General features: G+C 47.3%; 1 protein-coding gene across 20 annotated transcripts in view; it reads left to right on the top strand.

Moving 5' to 3' along the window:
- The window catches only part of SEC16B (SEC16 homolog B, endoplasmic reticulum export factor), a 64,303-nt gene that overhangs the window by 31,012 nt on the left and 9,989 nt on the right, over window positions 1–23,302 (top strand). For all 20 annotated transcript variants that reach the window (XR_002335941.1, XR_002335942.1, XM_021063708.1 and 17 more), the window contains 10 exons: window positions 322–457; window positions 1,150–1,380; window positions 6,355–6,452; window positions 8,569–8,650; window positions 13,623–13,740; window positions 15,515–15,626; window positions 17,495–17,600; window positions 19,332–19,472; window positions 20,663–20,782; window positions 22,151–22,223. Coding sequence is in view for 18 of the 20 variants with exons in the window: in XM_021063708.1 (XP_020919367.1) it covers window positions 322–457; window positions 1,150–1,380; window positions 6,355–6,452; window positions 8,569–8,650; window positions 13,623–13,740; window positions 15,515–15,626; window positions 17,495–17,600; window positions 19,332–19,472; window positions 20,663–20,782; window positions 22,151–22,223 (1,217 nt within the window). In the remaining 2 variants the exon portion in view is untranslated. The remainder of the gene's footprint in view (window positions 1–321; window positions 458–1,149; window positions 1,381–6,354; window positions 6,453–8,568; window positions 8,651–13,622; window positions 13,741–15,514; window positions 15,627–17,494; window positions 17,601–19,331; window positions 19,473–20,662; window positions 20,783–22,150; window positions 22,224–23,302) is intronic.

The following is a 23,302-nucleotide window of genomic DNA, read 5'->3' as shown; positions in this document are numbered from 1 at the left end:
AAGCTGAGAAGTGGCAGGTTAGATTTAAACTCAGGGTTGTCTGACCCCAAAGTCTGTGCTCTCCTCCGCCACCCAAACAGTGATTTCAGATGTCTGGGCCTCAGTTTCCTCCTCTGTAAAATGGAGAGGGTGGACAAGGGACTTGGAGGTCCCTTTGTGCTCCACAAGAAAACAACCCTCCTGTAGCTACAGACTCCTTACCGGGTCCTGGGTCATCAAGCTTCTGTCCCAGCCCCCGCCCCTCACTGTGGGAGGGGCCTGTGGTCCTACAGAGGGGAGGAGTCTGCCCCTCACTCTTGGCTCCCTGAAATCTCTCCACAGGGAATATGTACACAAGGTGGACATCATGACCTTTTGCCAGCAGAAAGCAGCGCAGAGCCGCAGATCTGAGACTCAGGGGAGCAGAGACTCGGCTCTGCTGTGGCAACTGTTGGTTCTCCTTTGTCGGCAGAACGGGGTCAGTATTACCGCGCTGGTGGGTGGGCAGGTGCAGGCTGGATTGGAATTTAAGTCTTTCTTGGGAGAGAGAAGATTCAGGTAAGGCACGATTAGAAAAGGGAACATGAGGAGTTCCCGTCGTGGCGGAGTGGTTAACGAATCTGACTAGGAACCATGAGGTTGCGGGTTCGATCCCTGGCCTTGCTCAGTGGGTTGAGGATCTGGCGTTGCCGTGAGCTGTGGTGTAGGTTGCAGACGCGGCTTGGATCCCGCGTTGCTGTGGCTCTGGCGTAGGTAGGTCAGTGGCTACAGCTCCGATTAGACCTCTACCCTGGGAACCTCCATATGCAGCAGGAGCAGCCCTAGAAAAGGCAAAAAAGACCAAATAAAAAAAAAGTAACATGAAAGAAGCCGAAAATGGCCTCAAAGGAAAAACTGCTCAGATGGCAACGCCGGCTTGTTAGTGTCCTTGTCCACTAGCCTGGGGTGACCGCCCAGTTCTTGGGATGCTGCGCCAGGCAGATAATTCACCTATGAGAGCGTGCACATTTCTGGTCATCTCCGTGGCTCCTGAGAGGCAGCAGAAAAGACACACGAGGGACCATCTTGTGTTTGCACGTCTGCCTCCTTCTGAAGAGGGCAGGTGCCCTGGGCGGCCAAACAAGAGGAGGAATAGGGTTCTCCCTCAGGACCGCCCTCTTTGCCTTGCAGTCCATGGTGGGGTCTGACATCGCGGAGCTGCTGATGCAAGACTGCACGAAGCTGGAGAAGTACAAGCGGCAGCCGCCTGTGGCCAACCTCATCAGCCTGACGGATGAGGACTGGCCGGTGCTGAGCTCGGGGAGCCGGAACCTGCTCACCGGGGAGATCCCGCCCAGCGTGGACACGCCTGCGCAGATCATGGAGAAGTTCACGAAGCTGCTCTACTACGGAAGGAAGAAGGCAAGTGTGGGGCCCGCTCCCGCTTAAAAAAGTGATCAGCACCCCCACCCCTCCCCCTCCCCCGATTATGTGGGGAATGTACTCGTTTTATAGCCCTTAAGAAGTTCAGGAAGGTACAAAGAAAACAAAAACAAAACCACCACCCCCCCAGTCCTACCATTAAAAAATAATACCCATTAGCATTTTGATTGCTCTCCTTCTAATATTTGCTATGCATATATATTAAAGATCAAATGAAATTACATATGCATTTTTTTCCACTTAAGATTTTGTGGTGAAATAGTCTCATGCATTAAAATGTACTGTTTAAAAATGGACTATAGGGAGTTCCCATCGTGGCTCAGGGTTAAGGACCCCACTAGGATCCATGAGGATACGGCTCCATCCCTGTGGCGTTGCCTTGAGCTGTGGTGTAGGTCGCAGATGTGGCTCAGATCCTGCATTGCTGTGGCCAGCAGCTGTAGCTCTGATTTGACCTCTAGCCTAGGAACTTCCACATGCTATGAGCCTGGCCCTAAAAAGACCAAACAACAACAACAAATTGAGGCATATTTGACAAATAAAATTTATGATTTTAAGTGTAAAATGTGATGATTTGAAAGGATCATGAAAAGATTTCATTATGAAGGATTTCCCCCAGTAAGTTAATTAACATATCCATCACCTTACATATTTACCTATCTTATGTCTTGTTTAATTTTGAATTCACATTTTACAAAAGTCTTAAACTTTGTGTATTTGAATATATGATTGAAATCAATTTGAATCAACTTGATTTAAAAGTCAAAAGTTTTTTATTTTCTCCCTTTTTCCCTTAGAGCATACTATATACATTTCTTGACCTTCCTTTTATCAGTTTAACAAAATATTTTAGAAAACACTCCATGTTGGGGTTGGCAGTGTTTTTCTGTAAAAGGACAGACAGGGACTGTTTTAGGCTTCACAGGCCAGGGGGTCTCTGCTCAACTCTTGTTTGGTGAAAGCAGCCACAATCTGTAAATAGGTGGATGTGACTGTGTTTCAATACAACTTTATTAATGGGCAGAAATGTGAATAATGAATCACTTTCATGTATAATGAAACATTATTTTTCTTTTTTTCCCCCCAGTCATTTAAAAATGCAAAAATGCTTCTTAACTTCTGGGCTATACCAAAATGGGCAGTGGGCTGAATTTGTCTTCAGGCCACAAATTGCTGACTCCTATTCTTTATAATCTATAAATGGCTGCCTTATTATTTCTTATGCTGTATAGGTTTCTATAAAAACGACAAATATATAAATGGTAATTGATTCAGCTACACCTCTAAAGATTGACATTTAGATTATTGCTGGTCCTGTGCTGTTATAGTGAATGTTGTAGCATTGTCATTTTGCGCTGTCGGAGAGCATGTATATATGGAAAGCTTCTAGAAGTGGAAGCTTTGGGTCAAAGGGTCTGTGGTTTGTAATTTTGATAGATTATTGAAAAATTACCTTTTCAGAGGTTGTACAGATTGCTAGCAATGTAGGAGAGTGCCTGTCTCCCCACACTTTCTCCAGCCCAGTGTGTTTCCAAACTTTTTGCTATGTACCAATCCGAGAGGTGAAAAAAAATAGTGTAGTTATTTGCATTTCTTCTTAAGTGAAGCTGAATTGCCTTTAATCTCTGAATATTTTTTTGTCATGGATTTTCCACATTTTTCTGTTGGGTCTTTAATTTGCACTAGGAGCTCTTTCCTTGTTTTAGGCTTTTCTGTCCAAAATTGCTTCTTGGGGGGGACATATTTAGAAAGACTTTTCCTGTTTCAAAATTAATTTGTGAGAATAAAATTGAAGCACATTGTGACTTCACCTTTACATTTAAATCTTTAATTGTGGTATGGGTTTGTATCTTTTATTTTTATTTTAATTTTAAAAAAGTTTTATTGAAGAAGAATTGATTTATAATATTGTAATTTCTGCTGTACAGCAAAGTGATTCAGTTATGTATATGTGTATATATATATATATTATGTGTGTGTGTGTGTGTATACACACACCACACACACACACACACACACACATTCTTTGTCACATTCTTTTGCATTATGGTTTATCAAAGGATATTGAATGTAATCCCTGTACTCTACAGTAGGACCTTGTTTATCTTTTCTATATATTTGTATCTGCTAATCCCAAACTTCCAATCTCCCCTCCCCCACTGATGTTATCTTTTAAATAAGCGCTAGATGTGATACTTAGTGAAAATTATTGAGATCAATTTATAGTGTGTTAACAGCATATATATATATTCATTATATAATAGGGACTTGCTATTTCACCAGTGATTCATTTATCCAGTAGACATTTATTAAGCAGCCACTACTTCTAAGGCATTGAACTCAGGGGGGGATACAGAGATAAATCAGTGATACTACGTTTCCTTAAGAATGATAAATAATGCAGTTCCCATTGGGGTGCAGCGGAAACGAATCCGACTAGGAACCATGAGATTGTGGGTTCTATCCCTGGCCTTGCTCGGTGGGTTAAGGATCAGGCATTGTGGCGAGTTGCAGACACGGCTCGGATCTGGTGTTGCCGTGACTCTGGCGTGGGCCAGCAGCAACAGCTCCGACCCTTAGCCTGGGAACCTCCATATGCCGCAGGTGCAGCCCTAAAAGGTCAAAAGACAAAAGAAAAAAAAAGAAAAAGAAAAATACTTTCTATCTGCGAGATACTCACTTAACACCTTACATGCATTATTTCATTTATCTTGGTAGAAACCCTGTCTATTAGGTTCTTTGTATTTGCAAATGAGGAAAATTAGTAAGTGACAAAGCCAGGGTTTAGATCTAGGCAGCCTGGTGCCTGAGCTTGGGCTTGTAACCACCCACCGTATTACTTGTAGTACCTTGACCCAAAGGTAGGTGATGGATAGATAGGGTACAAGGAGCTCAGGCTGATCTGTGAGGAGCTGGATACCACTCATCTTTAAAACCTTTATTGGAGTTTCCGTTGTGGTGCAGCAGAAACGAATCCAACTAGGAACCATGAGCTGTGGGTTCGATCCCTGGCCTCGCTCAGTGGGTTAAGGATCAGGCGTTGCCGTGAGCTGTGGTAGGTTGCAGACATGGCTTGGATCCCACATTGCTATGGCTCTGGCGTAGGCCGGCAACTGTAGCTCCGATTAGACCCCTAGCCTGGGAACCTCCATATGCAGCCCTAAAAAGCAAACTATAAAATAAATAAATAAATAAAACCTTTATTAATACTTGATTGGGATTTCTGGCACTGTGTGGGACTGCTATTCATGATATAAATTCTCAATTTCTTATTCCTATATCATATTTTTAGGGACACAGATTTTTAACTAGTAATTCCCAACCAATCATTGGGAATCAATTCCCAAGGGAATTAGTAACTCCTTTGAAAAAAACGCCATTGTGAAATAATTTAACATAGCAAAAAAAAATCTTTTCTTTTTCTAAAAAAGTAAATCTTAATATCATTTTTACTTGTACTGTATGTGAGGCTGAATTTCCTTCTTTTTTCTTCTTTTTTTAAATTACTCAATGAATTTATTACATTTATAGTTGTACAATGATCATCACAATCCAGTTTCATAGGCTTTCCATCCCACAACCCCAGCGCACCACCTACCTCCCGAACTGTTCTTTTGGAAACCCAGGTTTTTCAAAGTCTGTTGAGTCAGTATCTGTTCTGCAAAGAAGTTCACTGTGTCCTTTTTTCAGATTCCACATGTCAGTGAAAGCATTTGATGTTGGTGTTTCATTGTCTAACTGGCTTCACTTAGCATGATAATTTCTTGGTCCATCCATATTGCTAAAAATGCCAGTATTTCGTTCCTTTTAATGGCGGAGTATGTATTCTCTCTTCAAATAAGATAACATGGGAGATGTTGGGATAATCAAATAAATTTTCATTCAGAGGTGGAAATACCTCTTTAGTGACTTCCTGTCCAAAAATCCCATTATCTGGGAGGCACAAAGGAAGTTATTCATACCAGGTCAAAACCTCATATATGAATTAAGTCCTTACTAAGTAGTTCTGAAAATTCAATGAAGAGGTGAATATGTATGTGTATGTTTTAAAATTTGCAGTTTCTAACCCATGTCACCAAGTTAATGGTGTCATTAACTGGCCCTATGAAGTTGAGAGTTAACAAGTACTTGATAGCAAGCAGTTAGTTACAGTATGAGGTGGGGTAAGTTATCTGCTGTCTATACTGGCATAAACATCATAGCAGCCTCTTTATCTTTGTGCAAGTGTCCTGGGCGGGTGAATACAAGATGGCGTAGCCTCCTCCATGCAGTCATTGTAGGAGGCCCCACCATCTTCAACACAGAGGCTCTAAAATTTCCAGATGCCATCTTCATTCTAGCCAGTTGGGGAAGAGGCCATGGAAGATTAAGCAAGGGGGGTTCCGTGGGCCAGATCTTGAAGCATCGCTTCTGTTTCCATCAGATAGCCTAGAACTCAGCCACACCTGGGTGCCAGGAAGGTAGGAAATGCCATTAAGCTCTTGGTCCAGGAAGGAGAGCTTAGATTGGTGAGGAATTGGTGGTTTCTGCCACAGTCCATAATAAAGACACTTCCTCTACCCCCATGAGCGCCATCTTGCAACTTGCCTTTTGAGGATTTGACGTAATCCTTGGGCTGAGATGCTTGTTTTTGGTGCTTAGGTTCATAAGAGTATTGTGTGACTTTTTCTGGAGAGATAAAGCTAAGTGGAAATCATGTTTGAGGGGGAGTTAATGAAATTGCATAGTGGGTTTTGATAAAGTGAAGGCTGAGAAGGGGACAACTTAGGAAGAAATGCATGCCGGTTGAAGCCGTTTCCCTGCTATTCCTTTCTCAAATTCACATTCGAGGCTCTGCAAGTCTTCCTGGAGGTCCAGCCTCTACTACTCAGGGAACAGCAGTACCTGAGCACAGTCATTTGCTGTTATTAGGAGAAGGAAAGGCGGTACTGAAGGTGAGGTCTGTGTTTTCAGGAAGCCTTGGAGTGGGCCATGAAGAACCATTTGTGGGGCCACGCTTTGTTCCTTGCCAGCAAGATGGACTCAAGGACCTACAGCTGGGTCATGAGTGGGTGAGTTGGGGGCTTGCAAAGGACACCAGTGGAGCAGAGGGTCCTTACCCCTAAAGGTAGGGATGAGGGTGGGGAGAAATGCAAGATGTTCTGAGAAGGTCTACTCTAATTCTAAATTGGATGTAGCATTTCTCTTCTCCAGATTTTTTTTTTTTCTTTTTACCTGTGACATATGGAAGATCCCAGGCTAGGGGTCAAATCAGAGCTGCAGCTGCCGCCTATGCCACAGCCACAGCAATGCAGGATCCAAGCCACATCTGTGACCTATGCTACAGCTTGCAGCAATGCTGGATCCCTAATCGACTAAGCGAGGCCAGGGATCGAACCCACATCCTCACAGACACTATGTCAGGTTCTTAACCCACTGAGCCACAATTCCTTCTCCAGATTCTTACAACCTAGATACAGACACATTTTTTTTTTCTAGTTACTAAGTTGAATAAAACATTTTATTAATATTTCTCAGGGTCAGAGTTTCTAAAAATTAAGTGGGTTTCTACATTGCATTAGCCTTCTCTCTTTGGGATGGTCTGTTCTAGAGAGTTCCATCAGTGAGAGGATAGGTGATCACTTAAGGGTAGCTTACAGAGCCTGAGGACTGAGAGTAGGTAGTTGTCTACTGCTTAGTCCTGCAATGGGGGTGTGGGTGCTAAGTAGGGAGGGATATGGGGCTGCAGGACCATGAGCTGTGGTAGGAAAAGGGGTTTGTAGTCTGGGGACTAGAGCCAGAAGTCTTCGACTAGTGGGCAATGCCAAGACTGAAGGACACCTTTAGTCAGAAACACGCTGGCATCTAGGACCAGGATGTGGGGGGACCCGGAAGAAGACCCAAACCAGGACGGGATGGAATGGAGGTGTGAGTACAAGGGCAGGAATTTAGAACAAGGCGATGAAACAGTGAAAGCGACTCAGAATCAAATGGAGGTGGTGGCTACGGGGCTGCTGGAGTCAGCCCTTCAGGCTGCACTTAGCATCTGTGGGTTGTCGGGCACCGATGAGGGGGGGGCAGGCGCCGTCCTGTAAGGAGCAGTGAGAAGAATGTTATCTCAGCATTTACTTTCTCCTGCTGGTTAGAGCAGTGACGCTACCTTCTCTGCCTATCTTATATTTAAATGGGTCGTCCCTGAAGTTGGGCAGAGTTGGATGAGAAGATGGACACCCCCCCTTTAAGATTAGTGGGAGGGACATTCCTGGGGAGCCCGGTCTTGTGATCCTTGGTTTTCCTGGGAACTAGCAACACCACCGTGCTTCATCGAGTTCAGAGATGGAAGGGTGCTGTTAAAAAAAAAAAAAAAAAAAAGAATGTTCAGGAGTTCCCTGGTGGCCTAGTGGTTAAGGATTCGGCCTTGTCACTGCTGTGGTGTTCGATCCCTGGCCTGGGAACTTCCACATGCCACTGGCACGGCAACAAACAAACAAACAAACAAACAAAACGGTGTTTTGAGGAGTTTCCCTTGGGTTTTGGATATGGACATCCCACAGCCAGGCACTGTAGCTAGCGTCAGTCTCCGCTACAGACTTTTGCCCTGGGCCATTGATGTTTGACGGGGCCCAGTGACTCGTGAAAAATCTCTCTTGCTGAGAATGCTTAAGTCCCAAATCAGCCATCCAGCTCATTATGACCTTGTTAAGCAGATCCCATGGTTCGTCATCAGCAGGATCATTTCTGGTCCCTGCTCTACGCCTCTTTGGTTATTGAAAATGACTATTCCGTGCTTGTGAGTAAAAGCACTACAGACCCAGGCTGGCGATGAGCTTGAGCAGCAGCGCTGAGAGCGCGGGCTTGGCTGGAGGAGGGGGAGGGGCGCTGGGGAGGCGGGGCCCACAGAGACGAGGTTTCGGTTAACCGCTGGGCCCTCGAGGGGTGTTTGAAATGCTGGTGGCTCATCTCTGTGATGAAGGAAGGCCTCTCTAGAAAGGGTTCCTCGAGAGCTGGGGCATGCGTGCCAAGATGCAGAAGATCGCCCGCAACAGAGTTCTCTGGGGGGTGTGTGGGGTGGAACGGAGATCCGAAAGTGGGATGGAGCCCAGGCAAACCCAAAGAGCCAAGCCAAAGTCATCTTCGAAGAGAAGGCTGTCTTGGCTGGGTCCCACGGAAGGTCCCCTTTCTCTGCAGCTTCACCAGCACGCTGGCGCTCAACGACCCGCTGCAGACCCTCTTCCAGCTCATGTCAGGGAGGATCCCACAGGCGGCCACGGTAAGCTCGGTCCCCACCCCCGCGCAACACCAACACCTGTCCCCGCCTTAAAGGTTTAGGGGGTGGGAACTGCTCAGAATGAGCTGATGGCTTTAGAGATGAAAAGTAAATAATAACTGTTCGTTAATCACCTCCCACGTGCCTGGCCCTGTGCAAAGCGCTGTGGTGTGTATTATTTCATTTAACACAGAGAGATCGAAACTATTATCCCTGTTTTGCAGACGTGAAAACTGAGAGGCGAAGGTGTAAAAGGACCCAAGATCACAGAGCTAGGAGTTAGTGGAGTCAGGATCAGTGCAGGTCTGTCTGATTTCAAAGTCATGCCCTTTGCACAGTCCCACCGTTGCCTGCTGTGTGGCCAATAGTGAGACAACCCCAGGCGGCTTCTCTCTTTGCCACAAGCCAGCCTGCCTTCCTTCCCACCGCTGCCCGGGACCCTTCAAAGGGGGTCACCTTAGATTCTATGTGTCCTCAGCATGGGTTCCCGAGAATTCTGAGGCCAACCTGATAAGATATTCGATCTTTTTTAGATGTTTATTAATTGTTTATTTTAAAAATTTTATTGGCATATAGCTGACTTACAGTGATGTGTTAGCGCCAGGTGTACAGCAAAGTGAATCAGGTATACATATACTATAACCTTTCTTTTTCAGGTTCTTTTCCCATATAGGCTGTCCGAATATTGGGTAAATTTCCCTGTGCTATACAGTAGGTCCTTGTTACTTATTGATGACTTATCTTTTTGCCACAAGGTATTCCCCCCCCCTTTTTTTTTAATGGCTACACCTATGGCATATGGAAGTTCCTGGGCCAGGTGTGGAAGCGCCTGTGGCAATCTGGACCCTCTAACCCACTGCACTGGGGTGGTGATTGAACCTGTGCCTTCACAGTGACCTAAGCAGCTGCAGTTGGATTTTTAACCCACTGCTCTGCAGTGGAAACTCCTCCTTCCTTTTCTTTGATGTCCAATAACTGTACTAAGATATATCTGTTTCTGACTGCCTGTGTCAGTTTTTTGGGGATATAGCATACTTTTAATATGTGGATCCATATCTTAAAATTTGGGAGAAATTTCTTGGGTTATATCCTTTGATATTTGTTTTTTCCCTTTTTTTTTTTTTTGGTTTTTAGGGCTGTACTCATGGAGTTTCCCAGGCTAGGGGTCGAATCGGAGCTACAGCTGCCGGCCTACACCACAGCCACAGCAGCACCGAATCCGAGCCTCGTCTGCGAGTTATACCACAGCTCATGGCAACGCTGGATCCTTAACCCACTGAGTGAGGCCAGGGATCGAACCCACAACCTCATGGTTCCTAGTCAGATTCATTTCTTCTGTGTATTTTTTTTTCCCTCTTATTTGGTTTTCTTTTCAGAAGCTCCCTTGGTACATAATATATTTCATATATATATGAATGAACTCTACATATATACATATATGAATTATATACATAATTTTCCCTTTAATTAAACACACCTTTGTTTTAATTCATTTTTTTTTGCCACACCCAAAATATGCAGAAGTTCCTGGGCCTGGGATCAAACCCATGCCACAGCAGTGACAACAGATCCTTAACCTGCTAGGCCACCAGGGAACTCCAGTTCTTTCTTTCTTCTCTTTTGCTTTTCTCCCTGTTTCCATCCTGTGTGTCCCTTACTGTATTTTCATCAGTGTCTCTTGGCTGTCTCAGTTTTTGTCTTTATTTCTTTGATTTTTCTACCACTTTTCTCCTGAGCTCTGCTGGTCACATTTACCTCCTTCTCTTGTCCACCGTCTCTTTCCTCTGCTCCTATAACTTAGCCTTAGGCCTTTGCTTCATAGCGGAAAATGCTTCATTGCTTTATTTTACTTAAATTTATGGTGAAATGTTTGGTGACAATTCTTTGTGTTGCAGTCACATTCTTCTGGTCTCTTCACCTCCCCCCTCTTTTTATTTATTTTTTAAATGTTTTGTCTTTTTAGGGCTGCATCTGCTGCATATGGAAGTTCCCAGGCTAAGGGTCAAACCAGAGCTGCACCAGCAAGCCTATGCCACAGCCACAGCCACACCAGATCTGAACCATGTCTGCAACCTACACCACAGCTCACATCAATGCGGTATCCTTAACCCACTGAGTGAGGCCAGGGATCGAACCTGTGTCCTCATGGATACTAGTTGGATTTGAAACCCGCTGAGCCCTAATGGGAAGTCCTCCCTACCTTTTATCTTGATGGTGTATCTGTACAGATTCTGTAGTTGTTCCTTCACAGGCTTTGAGTCTTCCCTGGACCGTTACTTATGGGAGGTTTGAGCTGGGGCGGGGTCAGCTGGCTTTTCCACAGGACCTGGGTTTTCTGGGTTCCCAGTCAACAGAGGTGGCTGTGGGATCCCCTCTGTCATACATTCTCTCTCTCTCTGCCTCCTAAACTCACCTTTGTTCAATCTCCATTACTTTTAGAAGCCTTTCCTTGTATTTAGAGGCTTGTATTTTTGCTGACATCTAGTTTTAATGAACATGGACTTTTTTTTTTTTTTTAAATGCTTTTGCTTTGTTGTTGTACTTGTTGCTTGTGGACAATTTCAAGAAAAGAAAAGAGAAATGATGACTGTCATGCCCTGTCATCAAGCCAAGTGGCCATATTGGGACATGGGGCACACCTCACAATTCTGCTAAGTGCCGGTGCTCTGCAGTGAAATTGCATCATGTTGCAAAGCACTAAATGCAGGAAATGATGTAATCAACACATCGTCCATTGGGTCTCATTGCACTGGGAGAGTTTGCTAATTGTTCCCCACTTTTGGGTGAGAAAACTGAGGAACCAGAGTGGATGTATCAGTACAGGTTTTGACCCTAGTGTTTGAGCATCATAGCATTCAGTAAAAGGCTAGGCTTTAGTACTTGCCGCAAGAGGTCGAGTGGAAAAAGCATGGCAGCTGGAAAACACAGACGTGGGCTTCTGTCGTAGGCTTAACCTAGACGCTGCTCCTCACTGCCGTGCGAACCAGGCCTTGTTACTTAATCTCAGAGCCTTAGCTTTTCATCTTTGTGGGCATTTTTACAGAGCTACTGTAAAAATTAAAGGGGAGAGATTATCTAAATATGTCAACCACCATGCTTGGCCTATTGAAATTAGTTAATAAGTGTTCTCTGTTTTTCTCTCTTTTTCTCCCTCTCTCCATAGATCTGCTTTACAGTGATTTTTTTTTTTTTTGTTTGTTTGTTTTTCCAAATCATCTGGGCAGGAGGCAGAAGAATTACTTCTGGATTTTTGTCCTTTTAGCAAGGCTTTTCTTTTGCTAGTACCTTTAGTTCCAACAAGAAAGAGCCTGGCTTAGATGTTAAAATGAGGATAATAATAGTACCCAATGCATGTGATTGTTTCGGGGAGAAATGCTTAGCGTGGGGCATGGTCCATGGTCAGAGAGCCCTAAGTGACAATTGCTGTTGATATTGTGATTTATTATCATCATTGTCCTCAGTCCCAATGCATTGCCCAGATAAGGAATTAGATAAAGCATCTTTTGTTCTGGGGGATAATACAAAGACAATACCAAGTAATTGTGAATTGTTTTGACCTCGAGGTCTTAGCTATTATTGTCAATCTCCTGCTCTCCCCATTCTGTGGAACAAATTGGAGGTGGTCTGCAGATCACCTCTTTCCTTTGCTGGGCTTCCCTGTGTGCACGTGTGCATTTAAACCTACAAGTAGTGTGTAAAGTGCAAACCAAGTGTAAGGGACTGTGCTATGTGCTTCACCTCTCTTCTTATCTATCGACGATAATCCTGTCGGTTAGATAGCATGATCTCGGTTTAAGAGATGAGGAAACAAAGGTTCAAAGACACGAAGAAACTTGCCCAAGAGGCAGGACTCCAGTTGGATCCAGGTTCCATGTTGTTTTTGTGACATTGTGTTGTTTCTCTGTGGATCTTTCCTGCCCTCAAATTCCCCTTCGTTCTGGAGAAGAGTGGACCATCCTTTGTGTTGGGCTTCTACCCACCCCCAGGTCTCTGTTTGACCTCTACCGCCCCCTCGTGGAGCTCTGCTGCTCCTGCATTGTCGCAGGAGGGAAGGACAAAGCCCTCTGCCAGAGGAAGATGAATGGGGATTGCGTGCTGGCTGGGCCACTTGGCTTGGTTTTCTCACTGTTCTTGGGGCGATAGGAGTTAAATGTCACAGGGTTGTTGTCAATATTACAGGAGATGTGTGGGACCGGACACGGTAAAACCAGAAAACGTTAGCCATTTGGTAAGGTATCAGGAGCCCAGGGCTCCCCTGCTTCTAATTGGCTAATGTGAGCTCTTCTTCTCATGAACCAAGGGTACTGATCTTACTTCTCCCATCAAAGCATCAGTTTTTTTGTTTTTTGAATTGTCCCTAGGTATTGAGGTTAGGGGCACCACCAGGAAGAAATTAGTGACCAATGGTGTCATTTTATTTGTCTACCTACCGATATCCCTGTGTGTGTGTGTGTGTGTGTGTGTGTGTGTGTGGTGTGTGTGTCCGTCCGTCTGTCTGTCTGTCTGTCTGCCTATCCATTCTTCTAGGAGCTCTTCTTTTTTAAAAAGAGAACTCAGGAGTTCCCATTGTGGCGCAGTGGAAACCAATCCGACCAGGAATCCTGAGGTTGTGGGTTCGATCCCTGGCCTTGCTCAGTGGGTTAAGGATCTGGCGTTGCTGTGAGCCGTAGTGTAGGTCACAGACGCAGCTCAGATCTGGTGTTGCAGTGGCTCTGGCTTAGGCCGGTGTCAACAGCTCCAATTAGACCCCTAGCCTGGGAACCTCCATATGCCGCAAGTGCGGCCCTAAAAAGACAAAAAGACCAAAAAAAAAAAAAAAAGAATAAATAAAAAGAGAACTCAAAATCAACGAATGACTGCATCACTGGCAGAATAATGCGTGTCTCATGCAAACCAGGAAATAGACAAGATTCCTTACCTACATTCTCGTTGGGGCTGCCTATACTTAGCGTTCAATTTTTCTGCTGCTTTTCAGTGTTGTGGGGACAAGCAGTGGGGAGACTGGAGACCTCACCTGGCTGTGATTCTGTCGAATCAGGGTGGAGACCCGGAGCTGTATCAGCGCACGATCGTCACCATGGGGGACACCCTGGGTAAGCAGAAACCAGCCCGTGCCCGCCTCTCCTCTCCGCTGTCTCAGGCCAGCCTTAAACACACTGGGCTTAGAGTCTTAGGGTCTGTGTTGGGCCCCAGTCTCTGCCTCAGCCTTTCCTTTCCCCCAGTAGCTTCAGTGTTCGGAGGAAGAAACTCCAGGGAAAGGAATGTCCTTCTTGCCTTGCCATCCCCCCGATTTCTGCTGTGAGCCAGTGCAGGCCAGGCTCCTGAGACTCTGGAGTCCTGCTGCTGTCTGAGGCTGCCCTAAGTCATTGATTTCCCAGCCTCGGGTCAGACTCCCCTGCAGACAAAGTTAACCCACGGGTATCTTCCCTACTGCTGCTGTTAGTCCAGCCCTGACCCAGCTCAACCCAATAGGAAAATCTATTTTTGCCTGACCTACCCTGGGTAATTGTGTCATCTTTATTTCTATCATCTCTCTGTGAACGTGGCCTATGTAAACACTTAGGGGCTGTTGAATATTCCAGATCAGTGGTCCTCAGATTTGGTCAAGATTTGGAAGAACGTCTCAAAATCTTCACTTTGTGGAACTTGGTGAACTGCTGCTCTGTGAAACTTAAAATAGCTACGTGTGAGGTGGTGCCCCCTCAAATATGGCAGCTTGTTGGGCACCTGGGTAGAAAGAGGACTAACTTTTGTGGAACTTTCTTGGGCACCGGGCACTGTGCTTGTTGCTTTATCTATTTGAATTCATTTAATGTTGAGGTAATGGAAAATGTATGGGAGAACCTTTTAAAACTGGGAATGGTTTGGTAATGAATGTGATTTTTTATGAGCGCTGGGAGAAGCCTTCTATTGTTGAATTTCAGCAGGGGAGGCATTAGTGCCCCAAGAAGCCTAGTTAAAAACCTGCCACCCCCAATGGCCCGCTTGCCTCCCGGCTCAGGTGCAGGTATCTGTACTCATTTTTTCCCCTCCGGAAGGACTCAGAGGCTTAGAAACTTCCTCATCAAAAATCCGTTAGGGGAGTTCCCGTTGTGGCGCAGTGGTTAACGAATCTGACTAGGAACCATGAGGTTGCGGGTTTGGTCCCTGCCCTTGCTCAGTGGGTTAACGATCTGGCGTTGCCGTGAGCTGTGGTGTAGGTTGCAGATGCGGCTCAGATCCAGCATTGCTGTGGCTCTGGCGTAGGCCGGTGGCTATGGCTCCGATTCGACCCCTAGCCTGGAAACCTCCATATGCCACGGGAGCGGCCCAAAGAAATAGCAAAAAGACAAAAAAAAAAAAAAAAAAGAAAAAAAAATCCGTTAGGGAGAATGGGAAATACTGCCTTATGCTGGTGGAAGCGAAGTGAAATGTAATGTCAGAAGTCAAAAATCCTGTGGGAGGAATTCCTGTCGTGGCGCAGTGGAAACGAATCTGACTAGGAACCAGGAGGTTGCGGGTTCGATCCCTGGCCTCGCTCAGTGGGTTAAGGATCCGGCGATGCTGTGAACTGCGTGTAGGTCGCAGATGCGGTTTGGATCTGGCATGGCTGTGGCTGTGGTGTAGGCGGCAGTAACAGCTCTGATTAGACCCTAGCCTGAACCTCCATATGCTGCAGGTGCAGCCCTAAAAAGACAAAAGACCAAAAAAAAAAAAAATGTGATCGGAGAGGGAGTGGGGTTTGGAGTCCGTGACTCGTAGTGTGAAAAGCTCGAGGCTTTGTTCTCATGAGGCTCCACTAGGACCTCAGAGCCCCCTCTCCAGCCCTCTCCCTCCTATGCGGGTGGTGGGCATGTCCCATGACCCAGGCTTGTTCTCCTCCTGCAGCTGGCAAGGGGCTGGTGGAGGCAGCTCACTTCTGCTACCTCATGGCTCACGTGCCCTTCGGCTACTACACCGTCAAGACAGACCACCTGGCCTTGCTGGGCAGTAGCCACAGGTATGCCATAATTTGGGGGGAAAGGGAGTGGGAAGGACGTCTTCCGGGGATTGTTTGAAGGGCCTTCATGGTTCCGTTTTCCATCGTCTTGTGTGAATTTCAGCTACTGCTGGTCCCCTCCCCTGGGGTGATTTTCGGGCACAGGTAGGTTCTGGGTGAGATGCTGCCGAGTGGGTGCCGCATCACACCGCCAGGGGGCGTCGAGCCCAGGCGCTGCTCGGGGAAGCGGCGAGCCGGTGCCTGTGAGTTGTATTGTGCCGCTCTGGCCACTCGGTGGCGCCCTGACTCCACGACCAGAGACGGACTCCTGCGAAACGCTAGTGAGATTGGGGCAGGTTGAGGCTCATGCTTTAGGCCGCCCCGGGCCTGTTTTCAGAGCCTGCCTTGGGCCAAACCCGAAAGTGGAAGAAGTTTGTGTTGAGCCCCGACAACCTGCACTAACACAAACTACTCAGTCCTGCCTGTCGCTTATTCCCTGCTGGCCATAGCATTAGGCTTTTCACGCGGAAGGATCTTAATAAGCCCCCAGACAGCGACTAAATGGACCAATAGACCTGTTTGTTCTCTCGCCAGCCCGCATTCTGGGTCTTTCTCTTTCCCTGCAACAGTTAAGAATTCCTAAGCTCTTACATTGAGCCATCCATTTTATTTGCACTATTTCCTTTTATCATCACACATTTATCCTGGGAAGAAGGCATATATATATTTTTTGAGTTAAAAAAATTTTTTAATTAAAGTATAGTTGATTTACAATATTCCTTCCATTTCTGCTGCACAGCAAAGTGAACCAGCCACTCATACACATGCATTATTTTCAAAGTTTCCATCATGTTCTAACCCAAGATACTCGACACAGTTCCCTGTGCTGTAGGGTAGGACCCCGTCACCCATACATTCCAATGAAATAGTTTTCATCTACCAACCCCAAGCTCCCTGTCCATCCCTTTCTCTTCCCCCCCCTCTGCCCCACAGCAAACAAGTCTGCGTTCCAAGTCCAAGAAGGCATATTTTTAATCTTCACTTTATAGAGGAGGGAAACAGGCACAGAGAGGTTGAGTAACCTGTCGAAGATAGCACAGCTAGTGTGGGCTCAGGTTGGACTTGACATCCAGACTGTCGGGCTCTTTTTTGTAGAAACGCTCATCCCAGGGCCTGTTGTTAAGGTCATTTTCTCCGATGGGACATAGCTTATCAAAGAAGCTCATCCTGGCCAGATGTGACAGTAAGAGAAATGGGTTAATGTGTCTCCCTCCTAGGTTTACATTGTACAAGGATGTTTCTGGGGTAGCCCATGTGATTACGATTTCAAACCAGGCAGCTGTCTGGGGGCCCGTGGGGACTCCCAGGGCCCTCTGATCACGTTCACCCAGTTGGCTTCCTCACTAGAAGGACCGTCCAACACAGGGACCCGCATTTGACTTTTGGCTCAGCAGTGTCGCCCTCTGCCTGCCGGGCCTTCTTTCCGAAACGTCACCTTCTCACCTCGCTCCATCTCTTCTGCTCTTCTGCAGGCTGGCCTCTCGCAGATGCCCACTCTGGGCTCTTGCATTGAGTCTGGCCCTCAGCGTGCTTATGGGGGTGGGGGTGGGGGGACGACCCAGTGCCCGACCCAGTGCCCTACCCAGCGAGGAGGGAGGGCAGCTTGCCTTAAGGGACCCTCCAGTGAAGAAGGCAGGGGACCTCCCTCCCCCTAGAGCCTACGGGGCCACAGATTCTCTTTCTCTCTTGGAGCTGCCCCAGGGATCAGCCCAGGACAGAAGCTTTACCGCGAATGGGTGCAGCTGGTGTTTGGCTCTCTGCTAGGATTGAAATCCAACCCCCTACCCGCCCCCACCTCAATCTCTTTTGTTGTTATTCCCTGATTTTAGTCAGGAGTTTTTGAAATTTGCAACAACTGAGGCCATCCAGAGGACGGAAATCTTCGAATATTGTCAGATGCTGGGCCGCCCCAAATCCTTCATCCCTTCTTTCCAGGTAACTGAACCCTCGCCAGGCCACCACTTTGGCTCCGCCCCCTTGACCATGGGCGGCTGGATTTTCCGCTTTGCTGTCTGGCACACAGGGGCCGGGCTGAGTCACCCCCTGGACTTTTCCTCATTAGCTGGAGTGTGGGAAGGGTTAGGATTTCTTTCTAGCCCCCCAAGGGTCTGCATCTTAAGATGGGAAGGCAGAACACTGCTGTGGCCTCTTGGCTGGAGGCTCCCATCTCACTCTTGGTGAATGAGAATCGGTGGCAGCCTGGCGTTATCGCCTCACGCCTGCCCTGCGGCTCCTTCCGCCAAAGGACCTCACTTTCCGCTCAGCTCCATGGCCATCCTGCAGGGAGTGGGAGCAGGAAGGCCCCGCGGGGGCCGCTCACCCTTTTCCCTCTCCTTCTGCCTGCCTCGCCTATCTCTCTTGGACATCTCTGTCTTCAGTTCTGGAATTTCCTCCCTGCTCTGTCCTTGGCCCCCACCTTTCTTTCTTCCCTTCAGGGCTGCAGCTGTGGTTCCGCCTCCAGGTTCCAACTTCTCATCTCAATCTCTCTACTGGATGCCCTGTTGTCCCCTGAAATCCATAAAGCCCGCTTCAGTGCCTGTATTGAGAGTGGAACACACACACACACACACAAACACACACACACACACACAGAGTGAAACACAAAACAAAGGCTTGGAAATGAATGAATTACCGTCTGTAGGGAAATGACCCAATGAGTATCTTTTTAAAGAGTTTTACCAAAGGCCCATTTTCTCCATCAAAGCCCTGCTCGACCAGCTCCTTTGCATCCACACAGGTCTTCAGTCTCTTTCTCTTCTTTAATCATCCCACCTCTCAGCTGTCTTTGTGCTGAAAGCAATGAGATTGGCTGGTGTTGGGGAATGAGTTCTACATGCCTGGCACTGTGCTATGATGCCCTCCCCCTTTTTTTAGAAGAGGTTTTTCACTTTTGTTTTCATTTATTTATTTTTTTGTGCTGTGATGTTTGACTGAATCATTTCTGATCCTGTGAGGTAGGCGTGATTACACTCCTTTCTCAAAAGAGGTTCAGAAGTGTTCCATGCTCTCAGCTCACATCTCTTGGGTACCATTTGTTCCAAGGACTCAGTATCTCATTGCATCTTCACAACAACCAAGGGGGAGATGGTATATCATCCCCCTAGTATAGTGAGGAAACCAGGGCACAGAGAGGAGGTGGGGTGAGTAGCTCAATGTCCCATACCTGGCATGGAGCTTGGATTTGAACTTGGGTCTATCTGATTCCCAGCCCTCATGCTCCATCTGGCTCGGTCCCTCATGCTTCTCCGCACCCTTACTTGTATCTTACTGCACTGGAGTCATTTTTTTTTTCATTTTTTTATACAATCCCACCCCCATCCCTGGCCCATGCCTTGTCCTGTGCCCCGTGTACACCAGGCTTCCTAGGGATGTGGGCTGCCAATAAGGAGTGAAGACTGGTACATTGCCATGGTGACCAGAGCCTAGGGAGGTTCAGCTGATGTGCCTTCCATCCCTTTCTCTATAATGCAGGAACTGTGGGCTGGATTTGGAACCCCATGCAAATACAGATAGCATGCCCCCAGTGGTACAAGGCCCTCGTTCAATGTTTGGATCCAGAGTTAGAGGAAGTTGGCAGCCAGCTGACTTCCAAGAAGTCTTATCTCCCATGTCCCTCTTTCATTCCCTGCCTGGATGGACTCATCACTGGCTCTGCTCCTTTCACAGGTGTATAAACTCCTTTATGCTTCCCGTCTGGCAGATTACGGCCTTGCGTCCCAGGCCTTGCATTACTGCGAAGCCATCGGCACAGCCCTCCTGAGCCAGGGGGAGAGCAGTCACCCTGTGCTATTAGTGGAACTCATCAAGGTGAGCTTCTCAAAGGGTTCTCTGCAGGTGTGTTATCTTCAGTGTTCAGAGAAAACTATTGTAAAGCGGCTCAGACTCCCCATTTCATCTCCTTTGAACATGCTGTAAAATTGGAGCCCATGGCTGTCTTTGACCACATATGCATGCCCAGATGTGATAAGCAGAGGCCTGACACTGCACAAAGAAGGATGCTGTGGCAGGGGGGTGTGGGGGGTGTGGAGGCAGTGAAATCGGGGGACTGGAAACCAGGCGTGTACCATGCAGGAAATTCATTTTTGCATCTGCTGTTTTGGTACAGTTAAAACTGCATGTTAACAGTGAACCGCTCTAATGATAAAAACTGGGTTTAGAAAATATATTTTAGTGATTAAAACAGGAGATGGTCCTTATTAAAACGCTTTTAGATGCATGGAATATTTGATCACATGTGAGATACATTCAAGGAAAACAAACAAACAAAAAGTAAACAAAAACAGGGCAACTTTTAGTTCCTAAGAAAGAAAACAATCAGGCAAATAGTTGTTCCGGTGAATTGAAGAAAAATCCATTAGCAGAGAGTAAAAAGGCAACTTAACATCAATTTTTGCTTTGCTTCAGACAAGGCCCAAGTATCGGAGTCCATAACCAAGAAAATTGGTGGTGCTGAGCCCCCTTTCCTGGCAAATTTCTGCCAGTAGGATGATGGTTGAGGGAAGCTCAGGACCCAGAATAGAGGTACAGGAAAGTTTGGAGACTTAATGATGAAACAGTCTTGCCATACAAGCAGTCCTTCTACCAGCAGCGTGGGCCTCCCCTTGTAGGGGGGCTTGTTAGAAATGCAGAGTTTCAGGCCCCACGGACTTCTGGGATCAGAATTGGCATTTTTAACCAGGTTCCAGGTGATTCCTGGGAGCCCTGAAGTCTGAGAAGCACTGTTCCTGAGGCCAGCTGTGCAGAGACATAAAGCAGAGTCATAGTTTCACCTCCTATTTTATCTAAATATCTACCCCCAAGATGGGTTAACGTTTGTGTTGCGATTTGGGGGAGATACCTTTGCATTTGCTACCCGGCCATTCTTCTTTGTGATCTGGTTTACAAGTGAGTGAAGGCTCCCTTTCTTCCTCTTTCTTACTGCCTCTCCCCCTGGCCTGTCCACTTCTCTTCTCATTTCTCTCCTCCTCCTGCCCCGACGGTCTGGAAACCTGGCACAGCTGGCAGAGAGACTGAAGCTATCAGACCCTCTGGTTTTAGAGCGCCACCGCCGCCCAGGAGACAGGGAGCTGGAGCCAGACTGGCTGCTGCACCTTCGGGGGCGGCACAAGGAGCTGCAGGTGACGGGAAGGGGGTGGCTCCTGGAGCCGGCAAGTCCCCAACTCCAGGGAGGGCCATGGGGTCCCTTCACCCACGAGGCACAGCCTGACCGGGGAAGGGGTAGCTCTCGGCTTCCTGGCTGCTGCCTCATTTTCCGGTGTCTGTGTGTGAGATGGGGGGGCCCTCTTCCCAATCCCCCCTGCCACCCATCCCTGCGGTCTCAGAAAATACATTTTATGACCTTCAAAGCATCCGTCTCTCTGGGAGGAACGATGGCTCACTGTGGCCCCGTGTCACTTTCATGTACTGTAGGGCAATTGCTTAAAAGATTTCCGGGCCTTTCCTTTTTTGTTCTGACAATTACAGAAGCGGCTGGCAGTAATTGGAACAGTAATTGGAACAGGGCCTCCTCTATTTTCTTTCCCCTGTGTCTCTGAGAAAGCACAGGGGGATTTTTTTTTAGGTACACACGGCCCACTCTGGGGCCCATGGTTTACTTCCTTCTTTTTGCCCCTTCCTCTGGGAAAGGATGACCCTCCTGGTCCCTGCCTGCTGTGTGCAGAGCTGGGGGGTAGGAAGGCCGGAGGCTGCCCCAGCCCCACCACCTCCTGCCTCCAGTCCTAGCAGTCAACCAAGCCTCCCTTATCTTGTCATCTCTCAAGTTTCTTTTTGATTTAATTTTAAACCACGGTTCATTGTTTGCATTTTTTTTTTTTTGTCTTTTTGTCTTTTTAGGGCCACACCTGCAGCATGTGGAGGTTCCCAGGCTAGGGGTCCAATCGGGGCTACAGCTGCCAGCCTATGCCACAGCCACAGCAACACCGGATCCTTAACCCACTGAGCAAGGCCAGGGATCAAACCTGCAACCTCATGGTTCCTCATCGGATTCGTTTCCGCTGCGCCACGATGGGAACTCCTGTCTTTGTTTTTCTTTGTGTTGCTTAAGAGGCTTTTACGAAAATACATTCTTTTTTTTATTTTTTTTATTATTATTATTTTTTTTGTCTTTTTGCCTTTTCTAGGGCCGCTTCCGCGGCATATGGAGATTCCCAGGCTAGGGGTCGAATCGGAGCCGTAGCCACTGGCCTACACCACAGCCACAGCAACATGGGATCCGAGCTGCGTCTGCAAACTACACCACAGCTCACGGCAATGCTGGATCCCCAACCCACTGGGCAAGGCCAGGGATTGAACCCGCAACCTCATGGTTCCCAGTCGGATTCGTTAACCATTGCGCCACGACAGGAACTCCCATTCTTCTTTATATTCTTTTCCACAAAGGTTTATCTCAAGATATTGAATATAGTTTGCTGTGCTCTGCAGGGGGACCTTCTTGTTCATCCCTTCTATATGGAGTAGTTTAAGAGGCTTTTATTTTATCTTAATAGCAAAAGGGAGCAGGAGACACTGGGGATCCTCATCCTGCTCGTTTGGATATTTCTGGAGCCAGAAAAACAACAGGTACCCAAAGCAATGAACTGAGCGTGTAAATTGCTGACTCTCAGGATCTGATTACGTGAGGTAACACAACTTAAGAAATATTCCTTCCTCCCTTCCTGGAGTACCTTCCTTGCCCATATCAATGCAACCCAGTGGTCCGGGCCCCCTTTCCACACAGGTCTGCTGCCCACAGCATCCCTGACACTTGTGTTTTGGCATGATTAGAGTTTTTGTTTCCCATTCAGCTGTTACACTTGTGGTGTGGTTATCGAATTGTTTCATTTGTGTCAGTAGCGTCTCCCCAGTTGAATACCTTTCTCGAGGCCAGAGCTGGTGGGTTGTCCGGTGTTTCACGTCAGTGGTGGGGACATAGGAAGCATTTAACTGCCACACACGTGAAATAGGTTTCAAAGTGTTTTCAGGAGATTTCTCCTTTCCTCTCAGGATGCCTCAAGTGTTGGGTGGGGCAGGCATCATCACCCCAGTTAATTCTGTGCCCTTTCCCCAAACAGCGCCCCCTGGTGGGGTCAGGGCAGGCCCTCATCTCTTGCGGTTGTTCCCCAGCCTTTTGTGCTTCCTTCAGGGATGAGCAAGGGGACAGCAAGGAAGTGTAGGCCTTGGTTTCTGTTTCCCAGCTTTGCTGCTGTGTCTCAGAATTTGTGAGGGCGAAGGGCTGCAGGAGCGCCAGGCTGGGTGTTTCTGAATAGCCACTTCCTCTAGGAAGCAGCGGTGTCTCCTCTCACGCAGTTGAGCCGGGGGGTCAGCTGACCATACCAGTCCCACAACCTTGGGTCAGACATTGTCCATGTCCACACCTTGGTCCATCTCATCAGCAAAATAATAGCTCCAGAAGGAATCCTGCCAAGGTCCCTTGTTAGAGCTAGTGCTCTGCTTCCTGAAAAGCAAAGCTCTCATTCCCGAAGTCTGATGTGGCTTTTAACTGGAGACTTTCTAAGCTTCCGATGCCCAGGGCCATCTGGAAATCCTTAGAGGAGAAAGTTTATCCAAAAACAAAAAATACGGAGTTAAAGGCAATAGCAGTTTCTGCGCTCCCAAGCCCCTGGGTTTAAGGCTCTGCGATTGCACCCGGTAGCGAGGGA

This window comes from Sus scrofa, chromosome 9 (assembly GCF_000003025.6).
Source record: "Sus scrofa isolate TJ Tabasco breed Duroc chromosome 9, Sscrofa11.1, whole genome shotgun sequence".
NCBI lineage: Eukaryota > Metazoa > Chordata > Mammalia > Artiodactyla > Suidae > Sus > Sus scrofa.
Note: the sequence above shows the minus strand (reverse complement) of the source record. Positions and strands in the feature narration are given on the sequence as shown.